The sequence below is a fragment of the Vicugna pacos genome, chromosome 7 (genome assembly GCF_048564905.1).
Source record: "Vicugna pacos chromosome 7, VicPac4, whole genome shotgun sequence".
Lineage (NCBI taxonomy): Eukaryota > Metazoa > Chordata > Mammalia > Artiodactyla > Camelidae > Vicugna > Vicugna pacos.
In genome coordinates this window covers 16,180,505-16,200,160 of record NC_132993.1, presented here as the reverse complement: position 1 = coordinate 16,200,160, position 19,656 = coordinate 16,180,505, and the positions used below count along the sequence as shown (strand labels likewise).

General features: G+C 39.6%; 1 protein-coding gene across 14 annotated transcripts in view; it reads left to right on the top strand.

Moving 5' to 3' along the window:
• The window catches only part of CALD1 (caldesmon 1), a 203,496-nt gene that overhangs the window by 180,801 nt on the left and 3,039 nt on the right, over positions 1-19,656 (top strand). For 6 of the 14 annotated variants that reach the window (XM_072964431.1, XM_072964430.1, XM_072964428.1 and 3 more), the window contains 8 exons: positions 2,150-2,408; positions 5,029-5,169; positions 9,693-9,736; positions 9,840-9,921; positions 11,806-11,943; positions 12,505-12,600; positions 17,705-17,785; positions 18,494-18,785. In XM_072964431.1, coding sequence (XP_072820532.1) covers positions 2,150-2,408; positions 5,029-5,169; positions 9,693-9,736; positions 9,840-9,921; positions 11,806-11,943; positions 12,505-12,600; positions 17,705-17,785; positions 18,494-18,616 — 964 coding nt within the window. In that variant the 3' untranslated portion in view covers positions 18,617-18,785. Of the gene's footprint in view, positions 1-2,149; positions 2,409-5,028; positions 5,170-9,692; positions 9,737-9,839; positions 9,922-11,805; positions 11,944-12,504; positions 12,601-17,704; positions 17,786-18,493; positions 18,786-19,656 lie in introns of those variants that run through there. The other 8 variants (XM_072964432.1, XM_015249944.3, XM_072964433.1 and 5 more) reach the window with 3 other exon arrangements.

Below are 19,656 nucleotides of genomic sequence, written 5' to 3'. Positions count from 1 at the left end.
TTAGAAGTTGATGCCGATGGAAGCAGAGATGCCTGGTTTTGCTCCTTGTAGTTATGAAGTGAGGAGCTGGGAAGGGAGTAAGAGCCTCTATTCAGATTAGGTTAGTGCCTACAGCCCACTGAAAACAAGCTATGTTCATGGTGAAGGGTCTGATGTTCATCTTAACTTTCACCTACCAAAGCCAAGGACAGAGGAGAGAACCTTCTGGAAGAAATTCCCATATTAGTGGCACCTAAAGCTGAGGGCATGCCTGCACATCTGAGCAGAAGTGATGTGGACGGGACTCTTGTTCTTGTTTTGAGCATAGCCCCTTTTGTTTGATTTAATTACTGCTCCTTTTGGTGGACCTGATTTTTTTTTTTTATAGCTGGGTTGTTTTCTCTAAAACATAACATGAAAATCTCAAGTCAAGGAGGAAGTTTACAGAGATTAGCAGATTATACCAAGGGTTTTATAGAAAGTACAAAATGAGGCTTTGTTTTGCTTACTGTTTAATTTTTTAATGTGGGAATCGAGGGGTTTTTTCTGATTATAGGGGGAAAATGTACTCAATAAAAACACTCAGAAAATAAGTATTATATAAAAAGTATAAAAGTATAAAAATAAGCATCCATCACCCACAGATAACCACCAGTAACATTTTTTCCAGCTATTCTCTATGTATATCCATTCAAAATAGACATGCACATATACATATAGTATGTGTATGTGTGAGTATTTATAAATCTCTATCATAAAGTGATTCTTGCATTGTGCATAACAATGAATCTTAGGTAGCCTTCCATACCAATGAATGTAACCCTACAGCTGATGTTAGAGTGTTGTGCTGGGTGGATAGATCATGATTTATTTAACCAGTCCCTAATGATGGGCATTTGAATAATGCCCCAAATAAAAACTGAGCGACACCTAGTGGAAACCAGTCCAACTAAACATTAACATGATGAACACAGAGAGCAAACTCTGAAGTTGAGAAGACCTCAAATTACCTGAGAGGGGAGATTTCCTTTCCAGAGTCACAGGCCTGCAAGCCCTTAAGACCCTGAAAGAACAGCACCAAATTTTAAGGGACTAAGTTTGATTGAGTTAAAAATAAAAGAGCTCATCTTTAGCCATCAAGAACCTAGAATAATATTTCTTAACTTTTTAACCTCAACTCCTAGTAAGAAATCAATTTTCACATTCTAAGCCAGTACCCATCTATGTATATGTTTATAACTGAAACACTCACGTCAAGAAATGGTCACTACCCTTGTTCTGTGCAATGCCCTCTGGTGTTTTCTAGTTCATTTTTATATGCTAATGACAGTCCACTGAATTGATTTTCCAATCTGCAGCTTGAAAGTATTGTCCTAAAGGACATAGTTTATTCAGAACTACTTCGTTATTTAAAAAGCATGAGATGTACATGTAAGATCAGTGTTGGTAATTGTGTAACCTTGAACTCATTTTCCATTTTATTTTCCTCTTGCTCCATAGCTAGAAACACTGTGCCATTCTCTACATGGAATAAGTGATCCTAGACCGCAGTAATGCATCCGTTACAAAAGAGTCAGAAATGGGCTACCTAAATTCCTATTCAGTTTAGAATGCCCTTACTACTTGCTAATGAGTATTTAAATAAGATTTCTTCTGTTTTGTGTGGCTGCATATATTCCGTTGTATGTATAGATCACATTTTCTTTATATATTCATACATCAAGGGACCCTTAGGTTGTTTCCATATCTTGGTTATTATAAATAATGCTGCATGACCATGGGGGTGCATAGATCTTTTTAAGTTAGTGTTTTTATTTTCTTTGGATAAAAACCCAGAAGGGAAACTGCTGGGTCATATGGCAGTTCTATTTTTAATTTTTTGAAGAACTGCCATTCGATTTTCCATAGCGTCTGCACCAGTTTACAATCCCACCAACAGCGCCTATCTGCCCCCCTTGTACAGCTGAGGAAACCCAAGGTAAGTGGCAGAGCAGGGACTGGGATTCAGACCTGGCGATTCCAGGTGGCCCCAACCTCCCCTTGGGCTGGTGTGAGGATCCACTGTCCAAGGAGGGCCGTGGAGATCTGTCTGGGATGTGAAGCCTGCAGACCGACACCCCCTCCCTACAGGGGGCGCTGCAAGGCAGACACGTGTCAAACTCCTTTGCAGCCGCCCTGGAGGGAGGGCCAGCGAGGCCAAGGAGGCTGAAGGCGCTTCCCAAGTGGAAGCCGGCAAGCGACTGGAGGAGCTTCGCCGCCGCCGCGGGGAAACCGAGAGCGAGGAGTTTGAGAAGCTCAAGCAGAAGCAGCAGGAAGCCGCCTTGGAGCTGGAGGAGCTGAAGAAAAAGAGAGAGGAGCGGAGGAAGGTCCTGGAGGAGGAGGAGCAGAGGAGGAAGCAGGAGGAAGCAGAGCGAAAAGTCAGAGAGGGGGTAAGAAGGGCGCAGTCAGTCTGGCGCCTCAACTTAGCCAAACCCCTGAGCATATCTCCCTGGTGACACTTCTAGCCCTGCACACGGTTTCTTCCCTGGTGCACTGCTGCTGCTCTTTTGAGCATGGACTCTTACAAATACGACTGAAGATTAATAACCTTGCTGTGTGCTAGGCATGGTTCTAAAACATTTACCCAATTCTCCTAAAAAATCTCTGATGTGAGTAATCTTCTCATCCCCATTTTATAGATGATGAAATGGAGGCACAGAGAGGTGTTGTCATTTTCACCAGGTCCTGCTAGTCTTAATCCGTGACCCTGTACTGTCCCTCAATGAAGAACAGTTAGAGAGCAGAGAAGGAAGAAATCTGCAGATTAGTTACAAGAACCAAGAGTCACATGATAGCTGTTTTTTGATATTTGAAGAGGTTTTATAGAGAAGATTTTTTAAAATAGTTTTGGGGTTTTTTAAGTGAAAGAATGGTTAGACTAGATTTTCACAGGCAGGGACAGTATCTGCTTTGTTCATTGCTGTATACCCAGGACCCAGCACAGTGCCAGGCATGTAGCAGGAGTCCAGTAATTATGAGCAGTTGAATTTGTTCCGTCTTTTTAAACAGGACTGAAAACAACAGATAAAGTTACAAGAAGGCAAATTTTGAAAACTGAAAAAGTGCTTAAGCACCCACTGTAAGCACTGCTACAGTTTACAAGGTGCATTTTTTTCCTTTCATCATGAGGTACATTATTATCCTCATTTTATGGACAAATAAATGGGAATCAAATAGTTTGAGTGACTTGTGTGAAGTTACTTGACTAGTAAGTGGTAGAATAGGTGTTGGGACCCAGCTTCTCCGACTCGGTCTAGAGCTTTTCCCACTAATCTTCAGAGATTGTGATCTCCCAGCATTAAAAATACTCATAGAGACTTGAGATGACTTTCTGACACGGATCCTGTACAAACATTCCTTGAACTGTGTGGAAAGTTTGGATAAATTCTTCCAAAGTCTCTTCCAACTGCAGCTCTCAAGGAGCCAATGACCTTTGGTTGGAAAGTAGTAGGGATGATAAGAGCTTTAGAATCAAACACACCTGGGCTTACTGTGTCCTAACTCTGCCACTTTCAAGCTGGGACCTTGGGCGAATTAGTTACTGGACTACTCTGAGACTTCTTTTCCTTATCTGTGAGATACCAACTTTCAGGACTGTGGCGATGGCTAAATCATCGTATTCACGGTGCCTGGTAATAGCAGGCACTCAGGTAGTCATAGGTATCATGATTGCTGTCACTGTTGTTATTGATATGCAGAGGAGCAGAGTATCAGTGAAGACAGAGGAGAAACATAAACTCCTGGAACCTAATTGGACCTAGGAGATTATTTGGTCCAACCTCCTACCAAACACAGTGTCTTAGTTCGGGCTGCTGTAACAAACTGCAGTAGACTGGGTAACTGATAAGCAACAGAAATTTATTTTTCACAGTTCTGAGACTGGGAAGTCCGAGATCAAAGTGCCAGCAAATACTGTGTCTGGTGAGGCGTCACTTCCCTGTTAAGAGACGGCGGCTTCTCACTGTGTCCTCACAGGGCATCAGGGCCCAGAGTGCTCTCTGGGGCCTCTTTTGTAAGGGTACTAATTCCATTCATGAAGGTTCCATTCTTATGGCCTGATCACCTCCCCAACCCCCTCCTGTTAATACCATCACTTTGGGGGTTAGGATTTCAACATAGGAACTTGGGGGGGGCACAAACATTCGGTCCATAACTCCCAGGATCTTTCTGCAACACCCTCTGACAGATGTACCTCCAGTCTCTGCTTGGGGACATCCAGTTTAAAAACTACAAAAGACTACATAGATCTCTCAGAAAGTTGTTCACAGAGGATGATGAGAGCTCTGAATTTTTTGCCTGAGAGAGGACAGAGCAGAGTATGCTAGGCCAGGAATGAAGGCACAGAGGGGTTAATGAGACAGACTGTAAACATCTGTGATTTCACCACAAGGGTGTAGTATTTACACCATTTCAGCTTCATCAGACCATCTGAAATAATGTACTCAACTGAGATGGGGACAACCATGAAATCATCTCTTGTACAATTTGGTAAATAGAGTCCGTTACATGCGTGTGACTCTGCACATAAATCATCTCATTTGTCTTCACAGCTGTCCTGGGAAGTAAGTGGAAGGGATGTTTATTTTACAGACACACAATGCAAGCGCAGTGTCAGATGCCTTGACAGACAGTGATGACAGTGGTGATCATCACACTGAGCACTGATCAAAACATTTTACAGAGGTGTTCTCATTTAGTCCTCCTTATAGCTCTCGTCAGTGGATACTGTTATTATCCCCATTTTACAGATGGAGAAACTGAGGCACAGAGCAGACAGGTAGGAGGCCAAGATCGCACAGCTGGGAAGGGGCAGCAACAGAGGGCACATCGGCAGTTGGACTAGTGAGCTCAGGCTTAATCTCTTGGGCTGCCCTTGAGGAAGGGATGGATAGCATCCTTTCTGGAACCTGGGTCTTTCTCCTCTGGGACTGTCCTTTCCCCTACTGCACTCTTTTCCTTTTGACTTGAAGCTGATGTTGACATCCTTGTTATTTGTTCTTTCTCTCTTAGGAAGAGAAGAGGAGGCTAAAGGAAGAGATTGAAAGGCGAAGGGCAGAAGCTGCTGAGAAACGCCAGAAGATGCCAGAAGATGGCTTATCAGATGACAAGAAGCCCTTCAAATGTTTCACCCCCAAGGGTTCATCTCTCAAGGTATTTTCCCCCAGAAAACCTTCTCATAATACATCCATTATAATATAACAGAAACTGGATTTTAGCCCCTCATTTAGTATTGAATAATACTGATTGTATCAGAGCCTTTGCTTCATTTATCTTTTTGCTCCTTCTTTCAGCAGTTTCAGCTTCTTTTTGTTTTCAAAATAAGGAAAGGAGAGGAATAAGGTGGAGAGACTGGTGTCTGCTGTTTGTCAGATCTTTGGTATACATTTAAATGATCTTTGGTGATGATCTCTGCATCTCACTGACCCATGTTCTCTGTGTGCCTCACCGCCTTGAGCAATTAAAAATGGAAACATTTCAAGTTTATAAAGTGGGCAGATGTAAAGATTTAAGTTACTTTTCATGCTAATGTTCATTTTTTCCATTGTCATTATTAACAGCAGGGCAGCTGGAAATGGCACAGGTCAAATTTTAAAGCTGTTACCATGGGAGGAGAGGAAATGTGACTCGGATAGGCTCCTTTGCCAGGATGAGCTTGGCGTGGCTCCTGCCTTCATGGAGCATAGCTCCTCGAGATGTCAGGCGGAAGTGCTGCCCAGAGAAAAGAGAACAAGCAGGAAGGAGTGAGCCAGGGAGGTGATGGGATGGCTGAGACCGAGGGACAAGAGTGCAGACTCAAGAAAGTATGATTATCAATGATCAGCCATTATTTCCAAATATGTTTTTTGCTTATATGGTTAACATGGTTTGAGAACCTGGCACAGGGAAGATAGTAAGTATTTAATGAATGAATACATGAATGAATGGCCCTTCAGAGACTGGAACTTTTGACAGTTTTTATTTCACTCTCATTTTCCATCAACGTAGCTAGATTACCAAGCACAGACAGTGAGCACAGCCAGTATAGAATCACAGCCAGGCTCCAGTTAGTTAATATGCACATGTGAATCTGTCAGTGTGTGTGTGGTCTTAACGTGGCACACTGAATCAACCGGAAGCCAGTTACTTACACTTAACAGTGATTACCTGTTTGAGGTGAAAAACAGTATGTTTTATCCCTAGATAGCTTCACTCAGTCTTTATTGATGGTCCAGGTCCCAGTCCACCATAGTTCTAACACCTCCCAAATAAACTCCTTATACTTGAACCCTCCAGTCTCTAGGGCTGCTTCAGGGGGAGTCTAAGCCAGACTTAAGCCAGAAGAACTTAGAAGAACTAAGCCAGAAGGGGTTTTTCTTATTTAATATTTGATGTTTGTAATGAATGTAATGTGTGCTCTGTACCGTGAAGGAGAGAAGCACCGAGCGAGGTCACTGCCACTAGGGCACTCATGTAATCATCCGTCTCAGGAGAGTTCAGGAATTACAGAGGTAATGAGGTGCAGGCTGCCAGCTCAGTGCGTGCAGCAGGACAGACAGAGGCTTTGTGGACTAGGTGAGCTTCATGCATGGACGCTGAAACTTGAATTTCGTAAGATTTTCCTACATCACAAAGTAGTCTTCTTTTGATTTTTTCCCAAGCATTTAGCAATGTAAAATGTTCTCAGCTTGAGGGCTGGGTGGAAAACACGGACAAGTGGGCCATGGTTGACTTTCCCCTGCAGTCGGAGAAAGCAGAAAGGCAAACCCCACTCAGTTCAGACCGTCTCTGCGAAGCCACCAGCTCCACCCCCGCCCGGGTCCTTTTGTTCTTGGCTTATCAGTAGTCAAAGAAAACCACGTTCTCTCTTTCAACCTTCCTTAAAAATGGCACCCAAGCTAAGCTGTCCTTGAACTGTCTTGGGAACATGAGGAAAGTAGTAGTCATCTAGACTTCTCATTTCTACTCTTTTTTTGTTTTTTTTAGAAGACACTGCAACCCATCCTCCTCCTCCAAACATCTCTCTACCAAGTTTTCCAACTTCTTTCTCTAGTGTTTCCATCCACCGGACTCCTGGGTTCCCAGGAAACCATCTATCTGCTCACTCTGGTAGAGAGACAGGTGTGAGCAATCAACTAAAGCTGATCTATAAAAAAGAAACAAAACATCTTAAATTTCTCTGTAACAGAGACATGCTGTCGGGAACAGACAATCTAGTGATTTTCTGAATAGCGTGTGCCTTGAGGAACCTGCCGTGGCTCATTTTAGATCTAGATTTCATATTCCACAATTGAATTCTTGTAACTCTTGACACTCTTGGCCCTGCAGCATTTATAAATGGCCAAATGCTAACATTGTCGAATGTCAGTGAGACGAAAATCATTTGATATTTGACCCCAAAATATTACCAGCTAGTGTATTTTGTTAATTTCTCATGACTTTTACTCCTTGTCTGAGAAGCTGTGAACCTGGTTTCTAATGTTAAATTATGCTAACAGTGAATGATTTGTTTCTTACATAAGACATGCAAAGAATAAGTTTTAAGTAAATTCAATTCAGAATTTTGTTTCTATTATTATTGTTTTCATATATTATCAGTGGAGGGAGCATGGAGTAAGGAGAGTGCTAGTTTGCTAAAATGTGTCGTATTTTCCCCCTGAATTTTATCAGGATAACACTGCCATCTCTTGGTCCTCAGAAGAACCAATTTCCCCCTTTAAACTCCTTACACAGAACATTTAATTTACAAATTTTGTACAAATTGTTACATTGCCCAGGGGCACTAAGTGCAGGAATTTTCCGACAAGAGTCCCTCAGTAATGGATGGTAAGTCCTGACAAAATGTGATAATGAAGTCAAGCTGTATTGGATATTATAGATATAAAAGGAGAAATCAGAGTCTGGGAGACTGTAATTTGAATAAATGTGATGGCCAAGGTTAAGTTGATGCTGGAAGTGCTAAGAAGAACAGATCTCATCTCTGCCTTCCCTCCCCACTGTCCCTCCCCGACAGTGAACATCTGCACATGTGTTTGCTCTGCTAGAAATGTCCTCTCCCCTCTAACTCATGCACTGCCCCCCTCACTTTCATAAACTCATTTATAGACCTGTGTAAACTATAAACTACAAATCTCAGCTCAAATACTACAACGTCTGAAAAGCTTTCTCCAGCCCACTCATTTTCTTATCTTTAATATGGTACCTACCATTGAATTTTTAAAATTTCATTGTTATGTTCTACTAGTCTCCCCTACTGACTCCTTAAAGAATTGGAACCCTGTTTATACATCGTTGGCTGTTCATCTTTATATTAGGTATTCAACATACAATTTATTGGTTGGTTGGTTGACTGACAGACTGGCAGGGTTAAAAGTATCATAGATGAATGATAGTAAAAGTGCCAATGCATTGCGTGGTTCCAATGTATTTCACCTCATTCAACTGTCCAGAAATGCACTTCTAAGTTCATATTAAAATCAGGAAAGAAAAACAAGATTTAAGGCCCTTTATATCTCATAAACTTAAGTATACCTGTAAGCACTTTTTTGCATAAAGTTCTATTTTTAAAGAATTTGATTTTATCTTTGTAAGAAATCATTGGAAAGGATGAAGTGCCCTCATGCACATCTATAAAAGTATTATTCAACTGCTATTGGGAGTGAAGCATGTTTCCCAAAAAGCTAATGGGTGTTTACTAATATAACCCATGAGTCCCAGGCCAGTCCAGTCCAGAAAAAGCCACTGACATCTCAAAGACTGTAAGGGAAACTCAATGGCAATAGCCCAGGGTAACTGTAGTCTAGAAGATTCCTTGGCTACCCTGAACAGGGCAGAAAATGGACCCTTTCAGCACCTGGGTGCTTCACACTTACAGTTGCATGCAAAGATTTTTGCTATTTGCTGATATTGATGATGTGTGGCAGAGGATATTACTAGCCTGGAGTTGGGTATCAGGAGTCAACAAATGTTTTCTGACTTACTAAGAACATCTGGATTTGAGTGGTGCACTCCCAGTAAAATATAATGTTTGATTTAGCAGCTTTAATTGTAGCAAAAAGATGTTTCTAGCTTTAAAAACAAAAGAATTTATTAAAGACGACTGAACCACCACCCATCAGTGTATTTCTGGGTTTATTTCCTTGTTTCCCACTTGGATTACTACAGCCTTCATGAGAGGCAAGTTGAGTTCAGAAATTAGGAAATCAGGCTAAGCAGTAAGTGAATAGTTCACAGCTCCTGGTTGTCTTTCTTATATATACAAATATCGAATCATTCTATTGTATACGTAAAACTAATGTAATGTTACATGTCATTTATACCTCAATTAAAAAATGAAAAAAAATTTAAAGTATATCAGAAAGCAAAAAAAACTTATAGTCTTGAAATGTAATTATTTTGCTATTGATTTATATTATTTCAGAGACATTTTATTCCATTTTGTCTAGCCTTTAATTTGCCTCCAGAACTTCATATTTCTCTGTCTTCTGCCAGTCCTACCTTCATCTCCCAAATCTCATTATCAGGCACCTTACATGTAGGTTTCCTCTCTAGCAGAGGTGCTGTGTATAGCCCCCTCATACTCTTTGACACTCTTTGGTGCTTTTATTCATGAAGTTCAGGGAAGGCAGTAGTATGGGCTGAGAAACACTGTTTATAAACTGAAAATATTAACTGGTTTTATTTTTTTTAATTCCTAGATAGAAGAGCGAGCAGAATTTTTGAATAAGTCTGTCCAGAAAAGGTAAATATGGTTGATTGTTCAATTAAGAATCATCAGCCATTATATACATGGAAAAATTCTCTCTCATATTTTTGTGGATGTATGTTTGTGTTGATTTACTTAGCAGTGGGGTCAAATCAACTCATCAAGCTGCAGTAGTCTCCAAGATTGACAGCAGACTGGAGCAATACACCAGTGCAATTGAGGTGAGAGATGTCCTCAGAGTTATGGTCAAACCGAAATCAACCCTGATTATATAATCATAGAAACACTTAGGACAATAATCAAGTTCAATAGTGTTACCATGTTAATGATGCTTTATTATATTTGAACTAGTTATAGAGAAAACACTAATAAAGATAAATTATAGAAGAATTTTAGGTAAATTATTGTTACTATTTTCAGCCTGAGTATTCTTTAATGAAGGTGTTATCTTTAATGAATGGTTTTATTGTTATATTATTTATATGTTTACAAGTATATCTTCAGTATTCTTTTTTTAATTTCTTTTTTGGTGAGGGGAGATAATTCTGTTTATTTATTTATTTATTTATTCTTAGAGGAGCCACTGGGGATTGAACCCAGGACCTCATACATGCTAAGCACGCACTCTACCACTTGAGCTATACTCTCCTCTCTTCAGTATTCTTAATTCCTTATAAAATGTGTTTCCATATGTAGTTTAAACAGATCCCTTAAAACTCTGGTTAATCCTCTTTTCTATAAAAATTTTTATTATCAAATAAATTAGTAGTATAAATTAATATAAAGACTGTAAAGCCAGCCATAATTTAATCATCATCAATTTCAAATTGATTATTTTATATTTGAAGAATGATAGCTTTATGCTTCTGTCTAACCCAACTTTTTTTTCCACCCAAATGACCAAGGGGTTTCACTCTACTTGGAAATATTTCTAAGTACCAAAGCACTAAGAACGCAGGGTCCATGATCAAGATGTGATCTTGTTTTTTCTCTCCTTTGTGTAGACGTTAGTCAATGGTTTTAGGTGCCTGCTATGAAGTAGTTGGATCAGTTTGATTTGATTTTCTCCTCTCCTTTATACTGCAGAGAGGAGACACTATAAAATAGATCGTAAACGAATGATAAGAGAGAATAAGAAAGAGAGCGGTCTGGATAACTTATCAAATGAATAACCAAGTCCTAACGCTCAAGAGGTGATTTTCCCAAGATTAAATGTCCACTGAAATATAAGACAAGTCACAGATAGTTGTTTCCTGTGGTTGAATTGATCATAGCTCTAAAGGGTTAATGAAGCCAAGACTGTGAGGACTGTGGTCCCCAAAGCAGGACCAGGAGAGGAACTGCATGACTCAGTGGTATGCCAGTCACTACTGCTGGAAAAGTATCTCAAATGCACTCCTTTTTTTTTTTAATTCCCATTCATTCCTCCTTCCAGTATATTCTCCATCAGTGGTCTCTCAGTCCTTCAGTCTTTTAGTGCAGCCCTGTCTTCAGTCCTTGGCATATGCTGTTTGCTCTGCACGGAATGGGGTTTGTTCCTTCACCAAGCCACCTCCAAGTCTTCCATCAGATCTGGCTTTAAATGTCACATCCTCAGAGTAGCCTTCTTTGCCCCCGCTAAACTAAGTACCATTGTCCTATTGTGTGCTCTCTCGGCATGCTTACAGCATCACACATCTTTCATAACACTTATTGCAATGTGAAGTAAATACTGTATAACTGGTTACTGTCTCTCCTATTAAAATGTCAGACCGTCTTTGAGTACCACCAAGTTCCCAGAGCCTAGCACGGTGCCCTGCACACAGTAGGCGCTCAAGAAGTATCTGTTGAAGAAATGCAGTCGAATATCACCTTAACAATAAATGGTGTCCCAATAAAAAGCATATTTCACTTTTGAAAGATCCTCTGAAGCAGATATAATGATTTATTTTGAGGTATATATGTCATTAGCATAAACCTTTGCTGCAGAAATTATGACTCATTTTTGGTGAAGGTGTTTACACAACGAATTTTTTCAGTGATAATGTTGAGGAAGACAAGCTCACTGTAATTTTACGAAAACAAACATATCAGCACCAATCCTAAAAATAATTCACACACTTCAGGGAACAAAAACTGCAAAACCTGTGAAGCCAGCAGCCTCGGACCTTCCTGTTCCTGCTGAAGGTGTCCGCAACATCAAGAGCATGTGGGAGAAAGGCAATGTGTTCTCATCCCCCTCGGCACCAGGCACACCAAATAAGGTGAGCGGAGAGGATTGTTGTCTTTGCATTTTGGAGGTTGGATTTCTTTCTTTCTTTCTTTCCCTTTCTTTCTTTCTTCCTTCCTTTCTTCCTTCCTTTCTTCCTTCCTTCCTTCCTTCCTTCCTTCCTTCCTTCCTTCCTTCCTTCCTTCCTTCCTTCCTTCCTTTCTTTCTTTCTTTCTTTCTTTCTTTCTTTCTTTCTTTCTTTCTTTCTTTCTTTCTTTCTTTCTTTCTTTCTTTCTTGGAATCACACTAGTTAATTATAAAAGCAGTGAAGAAGGCGTAATTCTTACTTTCTTTAGCAATGACCACAAAAGCAAGCGCAGAGAGAATGTGTTCCTGAAGCTAATAGCAGAGAGGGAAAGAAAACCAGATAACATATCCTTTAAATAACAGGTTTAAGTGGTTTTTTTGCCTCAGAATATTCAATATGATGTTCAATAATTGATCAGTGTTATGTAAAATAATACTCAATAGCATTTTGAGGTTGCTTTGAAGATTTTTTTCCAGGTAGTGTTTTTGGGTTTTTTCCCTTTAATACTGGATGATTGACTCTTTGTAGGAAACTGCTGGCTTGAAGGTGGGCGTTTCCAGCCGCATCAATGAATGGCTAACTAAAACCCCAGATGGAAACAAGTCACCTGCTCCCAAACCTTCTGTAAGTAGCTCCAGGTTTTTCTGAGTTTCTTTGCTCTCTCAGCGTCTAACATTAGAAGAAAACAGGCTGTTGTGGTCTATTTGCCTGGGAAAAACAGGGCTCCTGCTCTTGGCTGTCACTGCTGAATAACGAACGAGGAGGGGTTCAGATTTAGACAGAACAGTTCTGAGCAGCTGCACTGTAATTACCCAGAGGGTAAAATGGAGCCATCATCACCTCTCCACCCTGAGAGTAGTAGTTGGCCAGAGGTTGAAGCAGTCCAAATTTATATTCTTAACTGGTCTGCACATTTAGCTTTTATTATATAAATTATAGCTAGGAATTTGGAAATTAAAGTGTCAAATTATCTTGGCTATTTCTGTGTCAAGAGCAGCCCTAGACTTATTCCCAAAAGAATGTGTATGTTGGCTATTTTGAATCCATATTCTCTAATTTGCTTAATTTCTGTAACTTAACACAGAAATACAGTTATTGGGTAGTTGTTGAAATAATTGCTGTAATTTTATTGTCAATACCTCCAAAGGAAAGTGAATGAAAAAATCAGTAAAATTAGAAACTATAAAAACTGGTTATGAATGTTATTTTTGGAAATCCAAAATTTCCTTATTAAGCATGACTATCTTACTATAAAAATATTATTTTAACTTTTTCATTAAATGTATATGATAGTTGCCTTGCATTTATCATTATAATCAAAAACCTTATTAAGCTCCCTACTGTATACTGGTGAGCTTTCTCTGTTGAGTTGGCTTTTATACATATATTGGTGTCCAAGGCAGCAAAGACTCAATTGTCAGAACCACCCCATTCCAGGGGTAAAAGAAAAGCTTTCCAAACCCCAGGCTTCTGCACCGTTGAGCATTTAATTGCATCCAATGGCTCCTTGTTTATCTCCAAAGTCACTAAAGTTTATCACTTTTCCAATTTAAGAAGGAAAAAATAAAAAATGGAAATATTTCCATACTCTTCTTGGGTACAATTCCCTGTAGTCAATTAATATTCAATCTGAGATTCTTTGCATAGCGGCCTCACAAGAGGTGTAAAACTAATGTAAACCCAATTTACAATTGGAAAATCTTAATATATTGGAAAAAAATCTTTTTCCCTCTACCAGTAGACATAGGAAAGGGGGCCTATAAAAGGAGACAGTTGAGGCAAGGGATCATACTCAAAAGATTTGTGATCTTTGGTGCCTCAAGTTTCCCCAGCACCCAAGGTGACATAAAGAGTAGGAATTAGTTTTTTAAATAGCAATTTATATAAAGTTTTATGGTTGCCGACCAGTGATTATTAACCCTCTTAAATTATGAACCCCTTTGAAAACCTAGTGAATCTAAGAACCCTATCCCCCAAAAGATGCATATAATACAAGTTCTAAAAGTTCATGGACCCACTGAAGATATCTCACGATAGCAAAGATAAAGAGAAAAAAAGTACACGTTTTTCTTCTTTGATGCGTACGGCACATTGCTAAAGAAGACGGTCACTTTTTCACATGTATTTGCGATCAATTTCATTTCTGTACGAGATTATACTCATATAGCTGGTCCAAGACTTGACCCATACTCTTTTAACTGATAAGCGTATCATCATCTATGTCATCCTAATAAGAGTGTTAAAAAGATTCAATTCAGTTATTATTACAATAGGTATAACTGTGTCAAGGTTTCCACAAAAAGCCCTGTTTTCTGGGGTTATTTTTGGCCTCCTAAAAATGGCAGGACAAAAAAAATTACATGGAAATTACAAAATCATTGCCTGCTTTATCTGCTATTTAGTAAATAATTTGCTAGACCATCTGCTAGAGGGTTGAGAGGAAAAGGAAAGAAGAATGTGGCAATTAGTATACAGTATAACGATCTCTTTTTCCCACATCCCACTGGATTTTATTGACTAGTGTGGCTTCCTGAATAAAGATCAGATCAAAAGAAAGCAATATGTAATTGATGTAGTATGTAACTGATGTTGTAAATAAAAGGCTAGTTTGAGTATACTTAATAAGCAACTTTCAGCTTTTGCACATCCCAGGGATAGTAGACCCAGCAACATGCCATACGATGAATAGCAATGTGACAATCTCCTTGGAAGAAACCGTAACTTGGAGCCCAACAAAACAGGAGGGTAACTCACAGAAACTATGGCTCCAACAGAAAAGAAGTGAAAAGTTCAAACTGAGGAAAAGACTAGAAGGATCCTGCAGATACATAAAACTTGTCAGGCACAAAGTTAAGTCCAGGAAGGCAGCTTAGAAAGGCAGATCAAGCAAGAATTTTGTCTAGGGCTCGTCCAGAGGGTCTCACACTGGTGGCCTGCAGCTAAGATCTGTGTAGTCAGGGCCATCATGCTTTATTTTCATTTTTTAAATTATAGTTTGAACACATTTTTGAGGTTTGAAGGTAGGTACTCTTTAATTGTTGGTTCTTTTTTTTTTTTTTTTTGATCTTCTTACACCGAACTTCTTTAGGCATTTGTGTTTCAGCCTGGCCCTTCATGGCAGGCATGTGAGTGTGACACCCTTGGGACTCTGGTCAGACTGACCCTGAGCCCAGGATGTCAGAGGGTTACCTAAAGCCAACAGCAAAAGGGGGCTCCCAAAGGCCCCCTTCTGATTTAGAACCAGAGGTGATTTATTCTCAGCCCCTTGTTTATTTTCCTTGGCACATATGGGTGGAGGGAAAAAAACCTAGGTTTGTTTGCAGATGTGTGGCATGTGGCCATTAAGGAAAAATCAGAGGGAAATTCTTTCACCAAAATGGTACTCACCCACTAAAACCTCAAGAAGAAGGAAAAGAGTAATCCGCGGTATTAGTGTTCACGTCTAAAATTCTGTGAAACCATCCTCTACTACTCATTATGCAATAATTTTCATATAATTAAAAGTGCTCAAAACTTTGTCAAATCAGTATGACTTGGGGTCTCTGAAAATGATCACTTACTTAAAGGTAAACATTGGTTTACACCTGATTCTTTACTGGGGCAGCTATTGCCATTTGTGGACAGAAGTTGTAGGACTTCAGTATAACTTTGGAACTGGAATTCCGTTCTGAGTATGTCTGTTGTGTCTGGTTTGTCTGTTCTTTGTATGTAAACTACATATTCTGTACAGCAATTAAAATGCTAACATATCTTTTTTTGTTGCTTAAAAAAAAACTTATCTTTCTCAGCTGAATTCTCTTCATTCTTTGATCTCTGGTTGATTGGAAACCTGCTTCCCTGCCTTCGTTTCTCCCTCTTCTTCCGGAGTGGGTCTTTCTCTAAAATGTAGTCTGGTCAGGTAATTTCGTTTATATTTCCCATTTGATTTAAAATGCCAACTTACCCCTTGGATGTTAATGCTTTCTTAAAATGGATTCTTTAAACTCTTTAAGTGATCTCAGAAGATTCATAGGCAGGACTTAAATGAAATACAATTCATTTTCTTCAGTAGAAGAGTATTCATGTGAAAGAAAAATATTTGTCTTATAGGAATCAAATTAAATAAAGTGGTAATAGCATGAGCTTCCATTAGCATGTTCCTAATTATAGTTTCCAAATTTTTAAAACAGTCTTCCAGATAATTTGGCAGCTTCTGCCTGCACTGGCATATGTAGTGGAATTCTTCAAAAACTATCTGATTTGTTGCTTACTGGTTCCAAGTTAAATAGGTGTAACTCTCTAGTAGAATATCATGAATCTATGCCACAGAAATTCAGACATTCAGCAAGATTAAGGCAAATCTGAAATGCTTCACATAGTACCATTTAGCCAATGCATTTTCAGAGTTGCAACCTCCATGGTATCTATTTTTTTAATGTCCATTTAGACTGGTGTCCATGGATAAATGCAGTTGCTATTAGATTTGCCTTCCTAATGAGAAAAGAGTTTGCCAAGATAAACATTACTATTTCAGTAAAACACTTCTATTTTCTACAAACTGCCTTTGCCAAGTACTAATATAAGCAAGTGCTGGAAGAAAAGTAAATGGAAACAAATTCGGATCTTTATCCAAACCAAGTTAATTATGAGGTAGTAAATAAAGAATCAAAGATAAATAGCTGTTATTGATCCTATTTTAGTGTTTTCTTGCCAAGATTTTCACATGTTCTCACATATGTCATCAACTGTCAGTTTCTCTTATGGGTACAATTTGTAGTGAATGTTTACTTTCATGGGGTTAGGGTCTGCTGATACACTTCTGAATTACCACTTGCTCCTCCGGAAACATAAAAGGGTTTTAGTCTGAGGAAAGTGCAATTAGAAAAATGTCCTAGTTTGGGCTGCCCAGAAGCAAATTCTAAAATAGTGGTTCATGCGCAAGTAGTTTACCTAGGACATGAAGATAACACTAGCGAGGTAGAAAAAGGAGGCAGCCAGTAAAGAATGTTATTAAGCAAGTCACTACATGGGCTATTAAACTCAGTCCTGCTGGGGAAACTCCGGAAGCCACCATTAAACACGTGCTTCCGTGTTATCATCCTACCTGAGTCATGAGTGAGTCAGAAAAATATCCTTGTACCAAATCTCACGGATGAGTGGTTGAGGATTGCTCCTGGGGATGTTAATTCTCTGAACTTCCAGCCTGCCTCCTGGGTGGGCAGAGTGGGCACCTGCAGCCGGAGGAAGTCCTCAGGCAAAGAAATGCAGTATTGTCCATTAGAAGTCAGGCTGCTATGCAGTAAGTCATGCGGGCTAGGGGACATGGGCAGGACACCAAAAGAAAGTTCATCGGCGAGGAGTGAAATGCTCATCCAACCCCCTGAAAAGTATTGAAAACTAACCTAAGCTCTATTCACTTCTAAGAACATAGAAGGCTACCTTAAAAACAGGCTACCTTGCCTTAAATATGCTTATATTCCAGTTTTACTGATCAGTAAACAGTAAGTCCATCAGTGACAGGACCTGAATGTTGGATAGTTCCAGCCTGTTCTTATAACACAGTTCAGGGTCTATATAAAAATAAACAACGGCTAACAATCCTTTTGGTCCCATCCATTTCAGATCACTAGGATAAAGTGTATTAAACAAGAAATTGATTCAGACAAACAACAGATATGGTGATGTATTTAGACCTGGCCAGAAAATATAAAGGGCCACTTATCAATTTTTTCTGCTTTCTCTTCTTTAGGATTTGAGGCCAGGAGACGTATCTGGCAAGCGGAACCTCTGGGAAAAGCAATCCGTGGACAAGGTCACTTCCCCAACTAAGGTAACCTACCGGAAGGTTTGTTTTTCGTAGGTTCTTTTCCTGCCGTATCCTGCAGGATGATGTCCCAGGGCCACATGAGAAGTAGCATTGATCCAGAGTCTCGCCTGGGTAGCCATCAGTTTCTAAAGACCTGCATGTGGTGCAGTGAAAGGCAAAGTCACAGAGCCTTCAGCATGGCCAGTCAGTCATACACCACAAATAGCCAGATCCATGGAATGGTTCCCAGTAAGACCTGCTGGAAACACCATAGTGATAGGAGTGTTGACAGCAGAAAGCTGTGTGGTATGAGCATGGTCTGCATTTCCTTAAAAGGTCCAGGCTTGGAAATTAGGATTTGCTGATCATGTAAGGAAAAACGTCTATCTCCCTGAGTGGTTTCAAAGCAGCTTTCTGAAACGATTGTAAGGGATTACGTTGCCAGCAGCCTAGGACTCAAGGCTGATATGACAAAAAATTAAAAAAATACTTAAAAATTAGGCAAAATTTGCTACCCTGTGTAAACTAATGGCTAGGATTGCTTGGATTTGTTTTTTTTTTTTTGGTCTTCTGTTCAAAGGATGTGCTCATTCTTCATAAAGGGGCCTCTGGACAATATCTAAATGATGCACAAACTGAAAATAGGACACCTTGTTGTACAGGGAACTAACTCAACTCCTAACTGTAGCCTTTCCCCATTCAATGAATAATTCCGGCCTTCTCCCTTGATAGAGGAAAATTGAAAAGAGAAATCAGAGACCAGCTATCAGTAAGACTAGAATAGTCGTAGAGCTTGAGAGACAGAAGCACCTATTAAGCAAACTCGGAACTGAAGGACACCTCAAAGGCAACTAACTGAAGAATCACAAGAACTCACTGAAGGAAGAGAGTTGCTTCCTCTTTCCTACTTTGTATGTGCTGTTAAGTCTGTTGCAGCTGCCTGAATGTGTTACTCCATCTTCTCTATCAGTTCTTGATTGTTCTTATATTCCAATTAAATCCACTAGCCCAGCCTCTCTTCTTAGAGTGACTTTTAAATAAGTTTTTTAAAAATTGCTAAATATATTTAAAGTACCTAGTAATAATTATCATCACGACAAACCACTAACATTTAATAAGCATCCACCAAATACAAGACCCTGTTCTACCTTCTCAACCTACGTTATCTCATGTGACCATCCAGCCACCATGTGAAGTGGGTATTGTTATTATCCACATTTAGATCTGAGGAAGATGGGGCACAGACAGATTAGGTAACTTTCTCAAAACCACACAGCAAATAAGTAGCAAAGCCTGGATTGAAACTCAGGCAGTCTGATCTGAGCCTGTATTCTTAATCGTTATATATGCTGCTTTTTTTTATTTTTGAGGATTACATATTTGGCAGAAAATATAAGTTCTAAATTTCCTTGTATAATTTTCTCCTGATGGAAGGGATAGGGGAATTGTTTTTTAGCTTTTTTTTAAACAAAAAAATGAATTTTCTTAGCCTATGTCATTATGACTCTTTTAGCATAAGTCTGTGACCATTCAAAAATGACAGTCCAAATGTTTATACAGTCTCCTTTCTGAGTAGGGGATGTCAGCTTTCCATAGACCATTATTACAGGTTGAATAGATCCCCTCTGGACAGTGTTCCTCTGAGCCAGAGTTCTGGGAAGTAAACATATGATCTGGAATGGTAGGACTCAGAGAAAACCACTCACATTCAAAACAACACGAATGGTACTGCCTGGAATTGTGCAACATGTGGTACAAAGTGGGATGGTGACGAGGTGAGATGTCATACACACACACCCTCTCCTCCTCAGTCTATACCGTGAAACTCTTTCTACACTAATAATAATAATAACATAACCAGCAGTCCCAGAGCTGAGTTCATGAGGTAGCAGAGA